Source organism: Mixophyes fleayi, chromosome 1 (assembly GCF_038048845.1).
Source record: "Mixophyes fleayi isolate aMixFle1 chromosome 1, aMixFle1.hap1, whole genome shotgun sequence".
Classification (NCBI taxonomy): domain Eukaryota; kingdom Metazoa; phylum Chordata; class Amphibia; order Anura; family Limnodynastidae; genus Mixophyes; species Mixophyes fleayi.
The window spans coordinates 171,430,419-171,451,375 of record NC_134402.1 but is presented as its reverse complement, the minus strand read 5'-3'; the positions used below and the strand labels follow the sequence as shown (position 1 = coordinate 171,451,375).

Here is a 20,957-nt window from a genome sequence, read left to right as displayed (position 1 = left end):
GAGTAATATGCTAAACCCTTTTCCACAAGTGAAACACTGTGCATTGGAATATTAGTTATACACTGTATTATAGGGGATTGTGTGAAATGTTGTAAGTCTCAGATAAACCTTTGTTTTTTGGTCACTTCTGGAACATACTGTCTACTACATGTACAAATATATACTTACACTTTTCTTTTTTTGAATTGCATTATGCAATTTGTGTCAGTTCTTATTCTGTGTTTTGTATAAGCAAATATTCATTTGTGTTATTATTATTGTTTATTTATATAGCACCAACCATATTTTGCAGTTCTGTACAGAGAATATGTACAGTAGTCCCTGCCCCATCTGAGCTTACAATGTAAGTTCCTGCCACATACACTAGGGCAGGGGTGGCCAAGAGTCAAAAAATATCTATAGGTACCTGCAAAGAGCCAACTTTACCTTTTATATGTTCGTGCATATACATATACCCAGTATAAACATGCACATACATACCATACACATAATTTACAATATCTTGCTACGCAAAAAAGAAAAGTATCCTACATTGCCAAAATGTTAAAAATAATCATAAAATCAGCGCATCTCTGCACTGCACAGCTATTACCTTACTGCTGTGTCCAGCAGAGGACGGTTCAAAGGTCTACTTATAGTCTCTCCACAGTAGCTCACGCTGCTTCTGTATCCACAATCCCTCAGACCTCTTGACATGCCCATTGGATTTACCTACATGTGAACATATCTTCCCACATGTCCCTTACATACACATCAGCTTCCGCACGTCATCAGACCTCTCCAAATGCCATCAAATCTACCTACATTCCCCAGAATTACCCGCCAGATATTCCCACATGCCCAACAGACTTCCCCAATTGCTATCTGACCTCCGGAAGTCCCTTACGTGCCCATCAGACCTCCCCACATGTCATTATACCGCTCCACACGCAAATCAGACCTCCCTACCTGCAACCAGATTTCACCACATGCCCCTTGCATGCCCTTCAGTCTCCCCACATGCTATCAGATGTCCCCACATGCCGTTAGATGTACCCAAATTCCCCATGCATGCCATCAAATCTCCCCATATACTCCACACATGCCTACACACATTTCACTACCACTCTCTCCTTCTCTGATTGGATTGTCTGTGACAGTGTGACCTCCCTGCATTGTGCAGAGGAGGTCACAAGACGCGACTGCTCTTGGTCAGTCGAACAGCTGAATCTGCCCCTGCCGGTGACTGGACAACTATACTTTGTTGATGCTCCCAGCCAGGAGCCACATTTTAAAGCTCAAAGAGCCACATGTGGTTCTAGAGCCACAGATTGACCACCCACTAGGGTCTTTTTTTGTATGAAGACAACCTGCTAGTATGTTATTGAACTGTGGGAGGAAACCAGAGCTCCCAGAGGAAACCGATTATAGTCAAATATATTTTATGTTTGTTAAATAAAGTAAAATTATAATGATATTGGTTTGTGGTGTTTAGTGCACTTAGTATGTCATTGAATGTTTGTACCATAATCCTGTGAACTCAGACATTCTGTAGGTTAGTGCAGAGTGAAGATTACTTGGTTTAAAAGAAATATAAGTGAATGCACTATGGAAGTTTTCCTCTTTTTTTTTACATTATGCACCCATATTTACAGCTGTATTCTCCTTACATTTCAATATCCTCTCTTAAATGGACATGTGACATCTCTGCACACTGAAAAAAAGAGTGATCCTTCCCAATAAAATATGTGTCTTTTATTATGGGTAATTTATGAAGCACATTGTGGATGCAGCACAAACCAAAGGTTGCCTATTAGTTAAGATGGACCATGGGAAACAGCTGGATTTGTGTAATAAACAGGTAGAGGCATTTTTTGTACCTCTCATGGTGGAGTTTTAAAAACATATTATGCTTTCGCTATCTTTTGCCTGGTGAACAGGGGATACATAGTTTTGTCATAGCTAAAACAGACTGGAAATGTATAACTGGTGCTGAGTGTCTTAATTCTTGGTTTTAATTGTGAGTCTCACTTAGAGTTGAACATTTACATCAAAGGGCAGGCGCCAAATACGCAGTACAAAAAAAATGCGCATTTGCCTGTGTATTTTTAGGTGCATGCATCAAGATACACCTGGTGAAAAATCATTGGCTATTGCACCATCTGTATGTCAGCCATATTATTATTATAGTAGATTTGTAAAGCACCACAGTGCTCCACCACGCCATACTGTAGGGAAACAGTACATACATAAAACAGGAACATACAAGGCAGACAGAATAAATGCAGACATGAAAACAAAGGATATGGATGACCCTGCTCATTAGAGAGTTTACATGTGTTAGGCTGACGGTCTGTTCACAAACTTACAGAACTAGTTGGCGGAGGTCTTCACCTTTAGCAGCCGCCTTTCCCATAGAGCTTTATACACTCATCGGTACTCAGATGCCCCCAAGACTTAACTCCAGATGTAGTGCAAGTTTGTAATGCAGAACCGTAGTGGCAGGCCAGGAGACAGAGTAGATGGCAGCGGATGGTCAGACGTAAGCCGAGGGCAGAGGTCACTAGCAAGCAGAATGGTCTTATAACACGCCAAAGGTCAGGGTCACAGGCAACACAGCGTGGTCCACGGTGCAGGCAAAAGGGTCAGGGTCACAGGCAAGCAGGCAAGGTCCAAGGTACAGGCAGGGGTCATAATGTAACGAATACTTACGCACTTCCAGGTTCAGCGGTCACATGGGCGGGGAATTCAAACAGGGCTCGCTCTGACACTTGGTAAGTGTCAGAGCAACTTACCTGTTCCTGGCTCCTGCTCCCTGTTCCTCCTTGAGCCTGTTCATAGTGTGTTTGACCTCCTGTGTACCGACCTGGCTTGCTGACCTTTCTGGATCTCCTTTACCTGTGTACCGACCCAGCTTGCTGACCTTTCTGAATCTCCTTCACCTGTGTACCGACCCGGCTTGCTGACTACTCTGATTGCCTGTGCTCCTGACCCTAATTGTCTGACGCCTCTACTACCTTCTCGCTGCATTCTCCCGCTGCCCCTGCCGCTACACTACTTCTTGAGGAGAGCCAGAGGACCACGACCTGTGTCTCCTGGCAGCTAAGCCCATCCTGCCTTTCGGCGGTTCTTGGTGAACACCGGGGAGTTTGTTAGACTCCGCACCTTAGGTAAGCCAGCATTAATCAAGAATAGTCCAGAATCCACTTAATCCATTACACATACACAGTAGTCAATCCAAAAGGCTTTCACCAAACAGCACAGGAGCAGGTTAGTTGACAGGGAAACTGGACGCTAAGCCCTCCCTGCCTTAAATACCAAATGCAGCCAATCAGAGCCTAGCTCTGGAAGTATCTACAGCCCCTGTTTAATAAATAATGAATTAGCCCGTAGGCTGGTGGGGGTGCTGCGCACGCACCCGGCTTCCTTACATTGCCAGGACGCGACGCTGAAGGAATTAGCGTCCGACCGTTGCCTTAGCAGCGGTCGGGCCAGACCCGGAAGTGACATCCCGGTTGTCAAAGAGACGGCCGGGATGCTGGCGAGCACAGAGAGCGAGCCTTGGCAGATGTGAACACAGCCACGGCTCGTAATACCATGCTAAGTGGAAAAGGCACAGCTGAAACAAGAGGAACAAATGTGGCTTAGACTGAAGATTGTCACAGTTGTGAAGGTGCATTAGTGTGAATTAGTGCCACAAGAGAAGAGGTATACAATGAAAAAAGTAAGGGGCCAAGAACAGAGCCTTGTGGGACCCCAACAGATACTGGAGTAGTGGATGTGCCAGAGGTAGAAACACTAAAGGAGCGTTTCGATAGGTAGGAAGTGAACCAGGAAAGAACTGTGTCACGAAGGCCAATGGATTGAAGGGTGTGTAGTAGAAAAAGGGTGATCAATAGTGTCAAAAGCAGCAGAGAGTTCCAGGACAATGAGTATGGAGAAATGACCCTTAGACTTTGCAGAAAGTAGATCATTGATCACTTTTGTGAGAGCAATTTCAGTATAAGGTTGGAGGCGGAAGCCTGATTGCAGAGTCGAAAATGGAGTGAGAGAAGAGAAAATGATACAGGTGGTTGTACACTAATCACTCAAGTAGTTTGGTGGTAAAGGTAAGGAGAGAAATAGGGCAGCCGTTGCAGAGATATTGGTTTGAGAGATGATTTCTTTAAAATTGGTGAGATGCGTACATGTTTAAAAGAGGATGGAAATGTGCCAGTGGAGAGAGACAGGTTGAAGAGGTGAGCCAAAGTTTGGTATGCAGTGAAGGAGAAAGAGTTTAAAAGTTGGGAAGGAATAGGGTTGAGGGGACAGATTGTAGGGTGAGATGATAAGATGAATCCTCTTATTTAGTTATTGGAGAGAATGAATTAAGGGTGGATTGAAGAGTTTAGGTGAAGGTGGGTAGAGTGTGTTTAATCTGGCATGAGGAAATATCTTGTCGAATGATGTCGATTTTGTCTTTGAAGTAGGTGGCAAAATCATGGACTGTAAGGGAGAAAGGGGGAGGATTTGCATGTGGGCAGAGAAGTGAGCAAAGAGGCAACGTGGGTTAGAAGACTAGGTGGATATTAGATAATTGAAGAATGTTTGTAAATTGAAATGGCAGTGCTGTAAGATGAAATGATGAATCTATAGTGAAGGAAATTGTGATAGGAACAATATTTCCTCCAATCGTGCTCTGCAGTGTGGGAGCAGTTATGCAGCTAGCTGGTCTGTTTGGTGTGCCATGGTTAGAGTTTGGATGGCAGGAGACTGTATGTGGTAGCTGGAGCTGCACTGTGTAGGGCTGGGGTGAGTGTTTTGTTTTAGAAATGCAGGACAATGCAGTCATAAGAGATAAAAGTTGTTTTAGTGAAAATGAGAAGTGGATTGGCTTAAGAGTACTTAGGTGTCTTTGTGTACATGTGGATTTGGATGAAGGGGGTAAGGTAAGGGTGAAGGATAGGAGGTTGTGGTCAGAGAGTGGAGAGGCTAAGTCGGAGAAACTAGAGATGGAGTAGTAGAGGGAGAAGACAAAGTCAAGGGAGTGTCCATCACAATCGGTGGGAAATGAGGTCCACTGGGAAAGACCAAAAGAAGAAGTAAATGAAAGAAGTTTACTGGCAGAACAGACAATGGGATTATCAATGGGAATGTTTAAATCGCTTAGTATGAGAACAGGCAGGTCAAAGGGTAGGAAATAAGTGAGCTAGGCCGTAAAATTGTCAAGGAATTGGGAAATTGGACCTGTGGGTGGTAAATGACAGCAACACGAGGGTAGAGATGAAAAAAATAGACGGATTGTGTGGACTTAAATGGAATCAAATGAGAGGGAGGGTTCAGGGGGTATGACTTGGAAGCTTGGATAAAGTAGAATGCCAACTCCACCACCTTGTCTGTTTCCAGGTCTGGGAGTATGGATGAGGGAGAGTCCCCCGTTGGATAGAGCTGCAGGGGATGTAGTGTTAGATGAGGTCAGCCAAGTTTCTGTAATGACAAGGGGGTTGAGGCATTTAGAAATTAATAGATCATGAATAAACGCAAGTTGGTTACAACAGATCTGGCGTTCCATAGTGCACAGAAAAGGGGAAGAGCGCTTAGTGGAGATATGTAAATAAGGTTGGCGGGATTGCAAGTACAGGGTGGATGGAAAGGTTTGGAGTGGAGCGAGAAGCGTAAGCAGAGAGTGTGAATTGTACAGGACACAGGGTTAGGTGAGATGTCACCAGCAGCTAAGAGAAGGAGCAGGATGAGAAAGAGGACATATGAGGAGTATTTCTGGGTGTAAGGTTTATTTCTGTTTATGTAGGCTGCTGAGTGTGGTGGGTGCAGGAGACAAAACAGGTCATGTGTACAGACTAGCGAGGAGGGAACTAGTGAAGGGTAAATAATAATAAGGGAGGTAGAAATAGGATGATGGAGAAAGAAGAGGAGTTTGGAGAGAAATGTGGTGACAGTGAGGAGGGAGTGTAAGTTGAGTAGGGGCAGGATGGAGAGATGTGAATGAATGCGTATTAGTTGGGGGAGGTAATGAGAGAGTGGAATTGATCCAAATTGCACAGGGCACTGGAGGAAATGGAGGATTCTCTATCGCCCCCTGGCTGAGGTTAATGTAGTAGGCAGTTTCTTCAGCTCTGACACGACGAGTCCAGGATGCTGACAGCTGGCTCCAGAGGGTCCAACAGTCATTAGAGATGGCAACAGCAATCACAGTTGAGCTCAGTAGGCAGCTGAACAGATGTTGAAATAGCAAAGTTGAACTCTGTGGCTCTCACAGCTGAACAGAGATGGTAGTTCAGTAGATCCTAAAAACAGCCTTGCTTGTCGGTATGATGTTGCTCCTCAGTGTTGGTGTGATGAATGCCGACAGTATTCCGAAATTTCCAATGCTTTATATTTGGTTAGAATAAGCAAAAGTGTGAACTTGGACAAAGAGCTGAACCAGTGAATAGCTTACTCCAACAAGGTGTAATTACAAAAAACTCAACATGTCACTCTGTATTAATAGCGACAGGCCTCCCCACCTGTCATTGTGACAGTGCAGTATGCCTCGTCTCTATGGTTTATTATTTTTTTGTCCTTAAGGAATAAAAGCTTGCGAGCAGGGCCTTCTCACCTCTTTGTCCGTTTTACCCAGTTTGTTTATTAGTTTACTATGTTTGTCCCCAATTGTAAAGCGCTACAGAATATGTTGGCGCTATATAAATAAATGATGATGATGATGATATCCACCATGGAAAACAAAGTGGACGCATGAAGCTCATTCAGAGTAAAGAGCACAAGCTAAAGGGTCATGTTGTGATGCAAGGTAAACAAATTTTTTTTTTTCTACATGCAGGGAAAAACTGCCTGCTCTTGTATGTAGCATGCAAGTTCTATGCAGCTTTAATTTTCCAGTATTTATCTATTATTTATTGCTATGGTATATTTAGAAACAGGTGAAAAGTCCTATGGCCAGCTAGCACATGTGTAGAAACTGACCTAGCAAAGTTGTAAGTTAACCCTTACCAGTCTGGGCCAGTATGACTGAGGCAGCTGAGTATCGGAAAAAAAAGTGATTGCTAAATTGCAGTGATAACAGATTTTGGATAGCTCTGATAAATAAGGGCCATAAAGTGTTTGCCATACATTTGTGAAAAAAATATTAAATGGATGAGCTCAAAACATTCAAGAGACAAGGCCCAAAAGAAGTTCAAATTAAAAATAAAAAGCAATAGTGAAATGAGCTGTTAAAGAACAATATATACAAGTAGGCAGTGCTCAGACAAGAGGTAACATCCACACCGCAGCGCTGAACACCTACAGTTCAAATAAACAAATGTAATGCCATGTACTACTTGTATTAGTAAATGAAAATTGAAAGTAATATTAAATTCCAATTTAATACGAATACATAATATTTAATTCTTTTTTTGATAATGAGAATATTATGGGATCACAAGGCTAAAATGAAAATATAAAAATAATTGATGAAATAGATAAATGTATAAAGCATATATATCCTTACAGAAGCAGTGCTTTACCGTCACTTTGCACCTATTATACTTATATTGTAAGGTCTTTTAATTGAGTCACAATCACTTATACCACCAAAAATAAGTGGACACTTTAATTTAAATGCAGCTATATATGTGCATAGCTCCCATATAGGCACTATTAGCATTGCTAATAACAGGTGGATTCGCATTTAGTGAGGTGATAACTCCTTCTCAAGTAGCGATGACCTGTTATATTACATTTATTGAACAAATCAAATATTGTTTTGCATTCATTTTGAATGGAAAATAATATATATACTACATAAAAAAACAATTATGTTGTGGTAAAAATTATAACATCCTGAACATTATAGGTAAGTAGATGGTTAGCTAGCTCTTAAAATTTAGTTTTAGTGTTACTTGCAGATGACAAATTCCTGTACGTTTGGAGACAGATTAGTGTTAAAAACATACACCGACATTAAAACCACCTGCCTAATATTATATAGGTCCCCATCATGTCACCAACAGTTCTGACCTGTCGAGGCATGGACTCCACAAGACCTCTGAAGGTGTCCTGTGGTATCTGACACCAAGATGATAGGAGCAGATCCTTTAAGTCCTGTTGCGAGGTGGGGTCTCCATGGCTTGGACTTATTTTTCCAGTACAATTCACAGATGCTCGATCGGATTGAGAAGTCAACACCTTGAATTCTTTGTCATGTTCCTCAAACCATTCCTGAACATTTTTTTTAGTGTGACGAGCGCATTATCCTACTGAGGTAATACTGTTGCCAAGAAGGGGTGTACTTGGTCTGCAACTATTTTTAGTTATATGGTATGTGGCAAAGTAACATTTACATGAATGCCAGGACCCAAGGTTTCCCAGCCGAACATTGCCCAGAGCATCATGCTGCCTTTGCCAGCTTCCCTTCTTCCCATAGTGCTTCCAATTGCCATCGCTTCCCCGGGTAAATGATGCACACACCAGTCATCCACATGATGTAAAAGAAAATGTGATTCATCAGACCAGTCCACCTTTTTCTACTACTCCATGATCCAGTTCTGGTGGTCACATGCCTATTGTAGGCGCTTTGGCGGTGGACAGGGGTCAGCATAGGCATTCTGACTGCTCTGCGGCTGTGCACTGTGTGTTCTGACACTTTTCTATTATAGCCAGTATTAACTTTTTCAGCAATTTGTGTTACAGTAGCTCTTCTATGGGATTGGGTTAGCCTTCACTTCCTACGCGCATCAATGAGCCTTGGGCACCCATGATCCTGTCACTGGTTCACAAGTTGTCCTTCCTTCGACCACTTTTGGTCGGTACTAACCTCTGCATATCGGGAACATCCCACAAGACCTGTCATTTTAGAGATGCTCTGACTCTGTCATCTAGCCATCACAATTTGCAAACATACAGCCTTCTACATGACAGGGAGCTGCTATAGGTGAAGACCCTGTGAAGCTGGTTTAGAGGTCTTATTATCTGCTTGTTATTTCCATAACATATTTATTTATGTTGATAACTATCTGTCAGTTTGTATTCAAGAAGTAGAATTCTCATACCTGACACAATTCATTTAAAAAAATATTTCATGCTCAATTCTTTCAACTAACACACAGCTACATATATTTACCATCTAATATTGACAATTTGTTTTGCTTTATTTTATTTCTATTTCAGATAACAATGTCAGCCAACATTTCTCCAGGATCTATACGTATTTCACCTCGATCACACCTAAATGGGGTGCTACCAAGTGAACCAATGGACTGGGCACAGAGCCGTGACTTGAGCAATTTAAAGGACAGAATAATCTCAATGGCTCCAAAACAAATGGTGCCAAATTCAGAAGCACTAGTATTTTCCCATGATACAAAGGCACGGGCAATCAGAAAAAAGAGACAGCAGGCTGTAAAATTGGAACCCCTGGTAAGCTAATTCATTTAACATCCATACATTTTTATAAATATTAAATAATAGATAAACATTGAATAATCTGTGAAATTTGGTCAGGTCAACTTGTTTCTTACATTAATTTACTTTACAGTTTATCGACCTATGCAGAGTGATTTAATTAGTTACATTGGGGACAGCAAAGGGGCTTCTTCACTAACTTATAAGCAGTAAAAACATAAACTATGCCAATTTCTCCCTAATCCTTCAAAGGACACTATTATTCAGATTCTGGACTCTAACTTTGTATGATATTTATAATATTTATAGTAATTTATAGTAATTTATAGTAATTTAGTACTATTTAAAACATCACATGTTGTTTGCATTAAACCACATCGTACAGTGCATCATTTGATCCCACTTTGGGACATTGCTTTTTTCCATTGGTACCAATTACTTAGTCACACCATGGCAAACAAAAATCTGTTGTATGAATAGGAACTGCAATAGACAGGACAACAATCTCAACCTTCACAATATCCATTTTCCTCCATAGCATGACAGGTCAAAGTAACTGTAATCCCTGTTACACAACAGAAGAGGTAACACAGGACAAAGCATGTTCTTTTGTATTGTGGCCACATATCTCCCAACGGTAGCAGAACCTTTCAGAGATCCTCTCTCATTAAACCCATCTTATCCAAAGCACAGATACATCCCAGGGCCTGTAGACCCCTTAGCTATCTGTCAGGATACAAACCCAGGTCTGTTCCTCGCATCTGAATAAAGGCATTGGTATATTGTATCTGCAGGGCTCAACAGTGTCAGGAACAATCTATCATATCTGGAGCATCAAAGTATACAGATAGACTAGGTAATTTTTCCTCTAACCAGTCATCTAACTGGTTGAGTGTGTAGGAGAGAAGTTTTCTTCTTCCTTTATAATTAATAGTGTTATCTTTATAGATAATAGAAGAAGAAATCTGTACACCATATCTTATAGTGCAGTTAAGTTCTGAGAAAGAGTAGCTGTGAAACTGGTATACGTTGACAATAAATTTCTTTGTTGCATTATATTTAATGCAGTTCACATATATTCTTATTTTTTCTGTTTGTGCAAAGGCCTTAGAGCCTAATGCTATCTTAAAGGTGTTCCCCTGCTTTGAGATCAGAATGTCACCTCTGTGTCCTGTTTCACTGTCTTCAAACAAAAGCATAACTTATTGTAATGACCACTCTTATAGCTGTCCCATACAGTATATAGTATCATATGGAAGATAGGCAAACATATTATGTTGAAACAGTAACTATTATTTTACCTTTTAAACTGCATGAAATTAGCATTTTTTTTAATGTTGATATTTATGTTAATATTAAAAAGATTGAGCACAATTACTGAAATGACATGGTTTTCAGCAGAAAAAAAATAAAACTTAAAATGATCTCTTATTTACCTATCAAAGCCTGTATTGAAAGTGTATCAAGATCACCATCAGCCTGACTACATATACCAGAAGAACAGGGAAGAGCTTATAAATCGAGGTGTGCCTTTACGTCCAGCTTCTGCAGAGAAGAGACTACGGGCCATATCTTCCCCTGTGAGACTTCCTGAGCTTCCAGATGACTTGAAGGAAAAGCAGGTGGGATGGTGCAAAACCTTTTGGTTCTTCTGTGTTAGTTACAGAAATAAGCACTGGTGGAAATTATGTTCATATTTATATTATATACAGGTTTATGTTAGTTTTTTTCTGATCTCTTATAAGCATGTATATAATATAAAATATTTTATGCTTTTAAATATGTAGTAGAATTATGTAATCAATGTTGAAATCCTGATTCATGTTCGAACATCATCATCATTTATTTATATAGCGCCAGCAAATTCCGTAGCGCTTTATAACTGGGGAACATGTCCATTTGCGTGCCGTACCTTGGGTGTAATAGCTCTTTTGTTGCATGCGGTCTAATGGGACTTTATATTGCACATGTGTATATGTGGGTATCCTGTTCTGTCTGCCTACATACAGCAAGTAATGTTTAGGTAGAGCTTACTTATACCCAGATTCATATGGAAACGTATATAGAGATTGGTTTGCATTTTTAAATGCAAGTTGCTTACAGGTTGCGTCCTAACATGAATCAGGCCCAAAAAGTCTATGTACATTCATATTTCTGCTTAAGTTTTATTGATTAGGAATCACAGGGCTTCATTTAGAAATGGACATAAAGTTATGCCTTTTACACACTTGTAACAATGTACTTGCATATATTTCTATGTCTGTATTTTATGTTGCGCTTTATTTTTTTGCATCTGGAGCAAAAATACGCCGGTCAACCTTACTAGCATGTCTGGCACATAGATGCAACTATGAGTGTGTTTTATTTACTTACTTGTTACATATTAGTATATTAATGCCCCCAATACAAAACACTAGAAGATGTGACAGTGATTCTCATCAACATAAAAATACCTACATTGGAAACAGGCTAATATATGGGGGAAACATTCATCTTGTAAAAGGCGAACTTACAGGGACATTTAACTCTTACTTTGACACATGCCCTTACTGTACTACACTTGCACATACATGTAACCAGTGGTCGAAGTAGGGGTGTATACGGTGGTATACCATACCGCTACTTCTACTACTGTCTTCATTATGAAACTAATAAATTCCATTCATTTGTATTTTCCATACCACCACTTCTAAATTTCTACTTCGAACCCTACATGTAACTGTAAATTTAAGTGCATGAAACATGTGCAGACCATTAATCACATTTTTTACGTGGCATAAATGGGCTTATGTCTCTTTAAGAGCCTTGTTCAGCAGTCACTCACTTGTATCATTCATTAATTCACTTAATTCTTGGTTTGAATTGAATTAAATGGAGTCCTGCTAAATGTAAGAAAACTGCACATGTATATGTATGATTTAAAAATCACAAAACATATACATACATGGGTATATTTACTAAACTGCAGGTTTGAAAAAGTGGAGATGTTGCCTATAGTAACCAATCAGATTCTAGTTATCATTTATTTAGTATATTCTAGAAAATGACAGCTCGAATCTGATTGGTTGCTATAGGCAACAACTTCACTTTTTCAAACCATAGTTTAGTAAATATACCACTTGGTGTAATACACTTAAAAACTGACAATACAGTTGGTATGCAGAAATATAACACTAAAAGTGCTGTCATGGTGATATTTTTTAATATCCATCACAGCAACAAACATTGTCATTCTGGCTTTTGCTTAACATATGTGTACATTTACTAGGAGATATGTTAATCCATAAATATTGCTGTTTCTCGTCACCCTTTAGTTACGGCTGGGCTTAAGTACCATGTCTCCTACACCGCCCAAGCAGCTGAGGGCATCACTTTCAAGGCATAGTTTGTATAAACAACCTCCCTTTCCTTCACCTTGTGTGTTTGAGAATGCAGAAGACGTCATCAGGGCTAATCTTAAAGATCCTCTGCAAATCATCAACATAATATTGGAAAACAAGGATTTAGGCTTTCTTTACATGACTCCTGCTGTTTCCAAGTCTTCAATTGAATATGACCCATATAACCTAAGGTATGACCTTACACCATTCATGTAAAAAGACTAGACTTATTAGTTGGACACTGCCCTGTACTGCAACAAAAAACAGATAACAGTGCTAGTGATATAAGAATGGATCTCTTGTGCATCAAACTAATGTTTTGTAGGGTTAGGAAGAAGTAATCAGTCTCCAGTCAATCAACTAGAGTATCACACTAAGTGAATGGATTATTAGAACAATTAATCTATTTACATGGTTTATTGTGCCAACTAGAGTCTTATCTTGTCAGTCTTCAGTGTTGTCATCACCTATGAAACTATGGCGATGTGAGGATGTATTTTTTTAGCTGTATATTTGTTAATGATTAGTTAAATTATGTGATTTAGCAGAATACTGGGCTTAAGTGAAAAATAAGTGAAAAAATACCTTTATGCCCTCCTTAGACTGGCTGCATCTTGATTTATCCAGGCAGCAATAGGATTTGACAAAAAGAGCTGATAGATGTACGTGCATGTGAACATATGTACATATTTGTGCTATTTTACTATGAACCCAATTAGTACACTGTAGTGTTGAGAATTGTTTTGAGGTGAGGGCTTGTAGCTTGCAAGCTCTGAATAGGGGACATTTCTTGTCTGATGAGGCCAGCCATAATTTTATTACTGTGGTTTCATGGTTATTTGTTGTCACCATTCCAACAGGATACTTTGTGTTAATCATAATTTAAAATGGAAATGTGTATTGCCAATAACCCCTCAAGGGGTCTGCACATTGCAACTACAGTGAAGTATAGGCTCATATGGCACTTTTACAACTGTATGCTCCAGAGGCGGAAGTAGCGAGCTGTGGGCCCTGGTGAATATAGGTAGGGAGGAGGGAACCTGGGCCCCCGATCCTCTGATATGCCATGCAGTGGGCGCCACTTTCTCCATGGCCCCGGTGCACTGCACCTGCTGCACCAATGGTAGTTCTGCCACTGCTATGCTCTCTTCTTCATGGTATTACACAAGTGTGACAAACTCACATTGCCCAAATTGCAGGGTAATCTATGGCTCAAAGAGTAAGCATCATGTCATAGACTACCCTTCAGTGTTGACTATGTGAATGTTTAATGATGTTGCTTCATTGTTAGACCTGAGAACCCTTTAGGAAATTACTTCTGGTCAAGATAGCCACAGGTCTTCTTGAAAGTCACATGCAGCCAATGGGCTGCCTGATACCCACTACAGGTGTAAATAGTACCACAGCATAGCTTAGCTGGAAGATTGCTGACATCTATATTGTCATTGGTAGTATACTACACCTGTGCAATCAGACAAAATTGAGGGCTGCTGGTACTCCAGTAAATCTTTTATAAATGTACAAACAACTCAGGAGCCACTTGCACAAATTAAAATTTTACTTTTGTTGTAGAAATATTAAAGGAAATCCGACCAGTTCTCACATGGTGGCATCATTAGGTATAACATTAAACATAACTATGTTTGTCTAATATAGTGTATATGCACTAGCATAGCTTAGCAATCAATAAAACACAAAGGGGTATATTTACTAAACTGCGGGTTTGAAAAAGTGGAGATGTTGCCTATAGCAACCAATCAGATTCTAGCTGTTATTTTGTAGAATGTACTAAATAAATAACAGCTAGAATCTGATTGGTTGCTATAGGCAACATCTCCACTTTTTCAAACCCGCAGTTTAGTAAATCTAGCCCTAAGATACATAATGTTGCAAAAAGTCACACATTTATACAAAATATCAATATCAGTTCATTATACTACATATATACTTAAGTTGTGCCATAACTCATATTCAACAATTTAAGATATTTTTCACTATGATTTGTTTTTATATTTAGAATTGTAAACCATGGAAACATCAATAAATATGACTATTACACCATAAGTGAAAGAGGAGTCACCCATACGCGTAATGGAGAGGTTCTCTTTCTGGAACTGGAGCGTTGGAAGCAGGAATATCTCTACCATAGAGCACTGAAGCAAATTCCTACTTTTGCACTTTTCCGAAAGTGGAAAGCTTTCACCGTATGGAGGAAAAATGTGCGTGCCAAGAAAATCAGTGACTGTCGCAAGGCCTTGCAGGAGAACCTGTTCATTGTTAACTCAGTAAGTATCTCAAACCAGTTAATTATCTACTCTAATTAAACGTATGTGGCTGAATGTGGCAACCGCAATTAATTTACTTCGTCCTTAGTCTCTTTGTTAAAGTAGATTAATTTTGTGTACTTTTTATTATATTCCATCCCTATTCCTGAATATTGGACCTAAAATAGTATTGAAAAGTAATTACAGTTGCTTTCTTTTCTCACTTATATATGATTTATTTTAATCATTAGAACAAATGTGCTATGTTTTTTGTTCCTCCAGTCTTTGCGTCCTGCTCTCCTTAATATACAAGAAATGTGTTTCCGAATCAGTGACATGGGCCTGTGCCGCATTGAGAAAGGCTACACATATACTTTGAAAGAATTCACAGACAATCAATTCAAACAGCTGGAAGAGGTACAGTATACAATATAAAGACTTCTCACTTTTATTGCTCAGAGGACTTGCTTGGTTAAAAAAGGCTTTGTCTGTTCTGAAGGGATTACATTATACAGAACAGCAGTGGTTAGCATTTTAGAATCCAGGAGCCTCACATAGGTGCATCAAACAATCTCTTTTTACCATTGCAGAGTAGCGCCATTTCAGTTGAGGCTGTGTATAGTGTTCTCACCATTATGATCTCTGAGAGTAAGTGTCCAAGATGGGTAATCCATGGACGTGGCTCATATTTCTCAATAGTCATTTTGGTAATTGTTGAGAAGACAATTTCAAACATATTGTGAGCGCTGGATATTTTTGTTACTTAAGTTTATGTGGCAATACTATATGCTGTGTCTACTTACACTGTCATGGTGACACATTAATAATCTGCTTTGGTAATATAATCTGGGTAGCTAGTAAGAAGACATCACTATCTCATCATAGGGTTTACTGTTGTACAGGCTTTGATGTCACTTGTAAAAAGAAGACAAAGCATAGTCAGAAAGGCCATGCTGCCTATCGAAGTACAGTTATGTGTTGCATGGTACTTATGGTGGATTTTACCATTAACGACTGATGTACAGCTGTTAGTTGTGCTGGCTTCAAATGACATGTGGTCAGATATTGTAGAGAAGGTTGTCCAGGTGGACTGTGATAAATCAATCCAATCAGATTGTAATATGTGTGATCAATTTTACTCTCATTAGAACTTGTTTTCAGACAAATCTTTTGCCATGGATTTGATATGTGTCAGAGATCTAAAACTATAGATTTGCTTTCAGCAAAGGATAAATCTTCCCCTGCAACACATCATATCATGACATGCTGATAAGATTGTTCCAGTTTAACCTGACAAACATTGAATTAAGGCACAGCACAGAGTGTACCATTGTCCTTTAAGCTGCTGTACATGCTGTGATCCTGCCGCTCAGTCCAACCTTAAAGAGACAGGATCACTGTCCGATTTGACCATACACGAGGGTAGTTAAATTGGACAAGATCTAGTTGTTTATCGAACATTATGGGCATACCCAATAATGACCCAATACAGTACGATTATTATTGTGAATCAGCCTGATGATAACAGGCCAATTTTGTGATTCTGCAGCTAATATCCCAGCATCCATGGGTGCCATTATTATTTTGGACTTGAGTTTTTTCTTCTAACCTTGATTATTGGCTTTCACAAACTTTTGTGTGTATCCTAAATGGATAAAGGCATTGGCGAAGTATTAGTTAAGAATCAGTATTATACAATATATATATATATATATATATATATATATATATATATATATATATATACCTCTGGTGATGGGCAGATTTATTGTATATGGCACATAAATCACAAGTAAACTGAATTTCAAGTCTTTCCTGTCTTCACTTGTGAATAGTACAAGCCAAACCCCAGTATTGTATTATCCACCTTTAACTGTTGACATGGGATAAAGTCCCAATGAAAAATAAACATAAATCTATTTTTTAATTAATAAATAAATATTACTAAAATATTTTTACCATATTTTAGACAGAATATATTTTTAAAACCGATGCTTCTCCTTTTTGATCCAGCTTTTGAAATCCAATTATTTCTGATACAAAATGTTTTAATGTTATATCCCTCAGGCTGCAAACCGTTTATCTGAGTTCCGTGATCTAGCTAAAGAAGTTGTCAGGAGTGCTAGTCGAACAGCTTTGTTGGAAGCTGATTTTACACCAGATGACTACCTGAATGATTCAGAGAACCCAGGTGAAGTAAAATCACAAGCACTCTGTATATGTGACGTTCATCTATTCTTATTGATTAAATTGTGAATCGTATATTGCCTTTGTTATTAGTCCTTTATCTCTGTCAGATTTTAGTTATGATTTATTTAGTACATTCTACAAAATGACAGCTAGAATCTGATTGGTTGCTATAGGCAACATCTCCACTTTTTGAAACCCACAGTTTAGTAAATATACCTAGGAATGCAGTTTTTAAATTTGGATGAAAAATGGAAAAATATAAAATAAAAAATATGTAATCTGCTACCCTTTGAGTACCTGGCTCATTAAATTGTAGTAGCAAAATTATGTAATCCATTGCTAAAATTACATATACATCCACACATTCTTTCTATTTTTTGCTAGAAATTGCTTCTAATTTGTTTATTCTTTAAGACCTAATAACTATGAAACCGGGACCTGCAGTGTCTGATGCACTGGTTCTTCCTGATTTTGATGGAAACTTTTTTGGAGAATCTTCTGACAAAATGACTTACACAGAACAGGCCAACAAGAGGTCACACTGCAGACGGCTAACATGGTCAGTATATACACCTGTAGCGCTTAATTTACATTAATAGCTGTAAGCCATTTCATTGTACAGCAGTTGTTCTCAAACTATCAACTGGTAGAGCATAAGTGATAAATGAGAAGAGACTAACGGTCATTTCAACAGCATTAAGGATCCACTGTCTTTGTAGTAATGCGCACTGGGACCAATCATTGGAACAAACATTCAAAATGATCTATATAGTGGTATTTTTACAGACCACTTCATAGTCAAAAACGAAGAACCTTTTACATTCTGAACACTTTCTTGTACCGTTAGACAGAGAAAATAAAATTCCTCTCTATTGATAATTTGGTGGAAGGAAGAACAAGAAGTGGTCAATGAATTGTGCAAGGAAGAAGTAGCAAGTAGCAACAATTTTTATTATTATTGATATTCTTATTATAAAGTTCCAACATATTCCACAACAGTTAAGACATAAAACAAACATATATTATTAGCAACACATAAAATCAAGACTTCAAAATCAAGAGATACAAAAGGCACAAGCTAATGTTAAGAGCAGTGGATCAAACATATATGAACATATAGGGCTGCATTCAGGATGACAACGCAGATGAAAATCAAGATTTAGGACATAACATGAAGATATGTATAGTCTAGTAAGCTGTGGGGTTGATAAGGGTCTAAATAACTGAAGCTGGAGAATATTTAGCAGCAATTTTTGCTAAGGAATTATATTTTCGGTGACCACTTAAATCTTTTATGGTTAGGGGACAGTGTGATATGCTGGGAAAGAGCATAGAAGAGAATCGGTGCAGCACAGAAGAAGTCTTGTGGACAGTGATGTGAGGATTTATGATAAAGGGAAGGATAAAAGACTGCTAAGGCATGTCTTCACTAATGGACTTATGCTGGCCATTCATTGGCTGGCCAAGCAGAAGTTGTATCACCAGTGATACTGCCATTCATGTGACCAGCTTAACACTGTGACTAATGATTGATGAGGATAATAAAATTAGGTTTTAAAGGAGGGGAAAAGAAAAAAATCTTGTAAAATATTTTACTAAATATTATATACATAATACAGTTGCTGATTTTAGGATCATTCACATTCTGTAAAAAAAAAAAGAGGTTTAATAAGATTTATTTTTCCTTTACAAAGCTTTATTCGATTAGCTGATTACCTGATAGTGAACACCATGCATATCCTGGCAGTCAACTCAGTTTCATCTTTGTTGAACTACCTGGTGGAAAAGATGAAGTTTACCCCATCTCATGCAGAGATAGAGGCCTGGAATACTGAATTAAAGCAAGAAGCAAAAGCCAAAAAGGTAAAGACATTACAAATATATTATATTAGAAAAAGTACAACCATATGGTTTGAATGAACCAATTATTAATAATACTTGAAAATGTATCTTTTTTTGTGAAAAGCACTAAGTTTAGATTATGTATTTCAGTATCATTATTTTGGCCAATTAGTGCTGTGTCTCCATTTTGTCTTTGGATTATTATTTGCCAAGAAGTAGTCCACATAAAATATAAAGGTAAAACAATGCTGCTGTCAGAATGCTTCCACTTTTAGGAGTCCATGGGATATATTTACTAAACTGCAGGTTTGAAAAAGTGCAGGTGTTACCTATAGCAACTAATCAGATTATAGTTATCATTTATTTGGTACATTCTACAAAGTGAAAGCTAGAATCTGATTGGTTGCTATAGGCAACATGTCCACTTTTTCAAACCCACAGATTAGTAAATATAACCCTAGGACTCGTCTTACTGATTATGAAATAGATCAGTATAAGCCTCATTCCTGTGGACATTTTAGTCTTTATACCAGTGGTCAAAATGGCTGATATACAGTGGTATATGCCATACCACCACTTCTGCTAATGCCTTCATAGTAAAACTATTAAATTCCTTTCACTTACATTTTCCATACCGCCACATCTAAATTCCCACTTCAACCACTACTTTACAAAGTGTAGTTATATATTTTATCCCAGACACATTCTACTTCTATTCATAGTTCACTTTAATTAAATTTCACATACTATCTGAAGTTATTTTGCCTAAATAAAGAAATACAATTACGTTTCTCAAAAGTTAAAGTCACTATATGAATAACAATTAGGTCAACAGGTTAAAAGTAGCATACATTGAAAAAAAATATTCTGGACTCTTTATGGTTTATTGATAACATTCATGTTTGTTTTCCACACCATGTGTGAACAGCCCCCAAATCCAATAGTGCTTATATGGAAATGCACACCAAAAAATACCAAATTTCCTATCCCAAAATGTTCCACATACCCATGTTTTCTGAAAGTATGATATCTAAAGTGTTAAAAAGTCTGATTTCTTATTCTAAATATATTATTAAAAATTGGGTAATATAAAATTAATTTTTGAAAACAATCAACATTATGTAGTTAAATATTGCACAAAAAAGTACCCTTGGAAGTTGCTTGTGATGGCCATTATGGGTAGGATCTCAATTTGCCACAGGTGATTTCCCATGGTGCTTAGTACCTAGGTATAATTATAAATGTTACATGTAAGGAAAATACTGGTTATTTTACACTCTCCTGTTCTTAAGGTGGTGTGTTTAGGCAACTAGATATGTCAATGTAGGTGACACGGGATGTATTCCAGGGTTAGCTGTACTGATAGCAGAGGGAATTGTCCAATAGATAACTCTCATATATAGGGGTTCTAGATAACACAGGCAAGAAGAGATCGAAGATACAACAGTATCTTTTTTACAGAAATGCAAAAACACAACTGTAAAACAATAGGTAGAAGAAGGATAAAACACAATTAAAAAAACACCCAAAAGGTCATCAGATCTCACAACATCCCAGAGTTAATAATATAGCAATGGCTATAGAGTTCAATAGCAATTGCCTGACCAGACTAAGCTTTACAATTCCCAGGCCAAGTTAAGTAACTTTGCAAGTGGTCCTGATGCACTTCTTATGGTGATCCAATGGGTGCAAAACCAGTATGCTGAGATTACCTTGTGTCTGACCAAGATGTAGTTTCTATACTGTGACTAGGGGTGCAGTTTCCTTGGGAGTGATTGCAAAGTGCCTTCTGGCCAGGCTGCAAATACATTTCTGAAGACACAATGCCCCCGGTGTAGCTGAGTATTCTGTCTCTTGCTCTTAATGGTTCTGGCCACAAGCTCTCCACCAGCATGGAGGGAGCCTAAACCTCAGTCGCGCTGCT

At 38.6% G+C, this 20,957-nt stretch overlaps 1 protein-coding gene across 1 annotated transcript in view; it reads left to right on the top strand.

Annotated features, from left to right (window-relative positions):
- Window positions 1-9,129: 9,129 nt before the first annotated feature.
- DNAH6 (dynein axonemal heavy chain 6) overlaps window positions 9,130-20,957 on the top strand; it is a 218,960-nt gene continuing 207,132 nt past the window's right edge. The window contains exons 1-8 of the mRNA XM_075199102.1: window positions 9,130-9,372; window positions 10,803-10,979; window positions 12,672-12,928; window positions 14,755-15,022; window positions 15,284-15,418; window positions 17,069-17,192; window positions 17,606-17,750; window positions 18,886-19,054. Of these exons, the coding sequence (XP_075055203.1) occupies window positions 9,130-9,372; window positions 10,803-10,979; window positions 12,672-12,928; window positions 14,755-15,022; window positions 15,284-15,418; window positions 17,069-17,192; window positions 17,606-17,750; window positions 18,886-19,054 (1,518 nt within the window). The remainder of the gene's footprint in view (window positions 9,373-10,802; window positions 10,980-12,671; window positions 12,929-14,754; window positions 15,023-15,283; window positions 15,419-17,068; window positions 17,193-17,605; window positions 17,751-18,885; window positions 19,055-20,957) is intronic.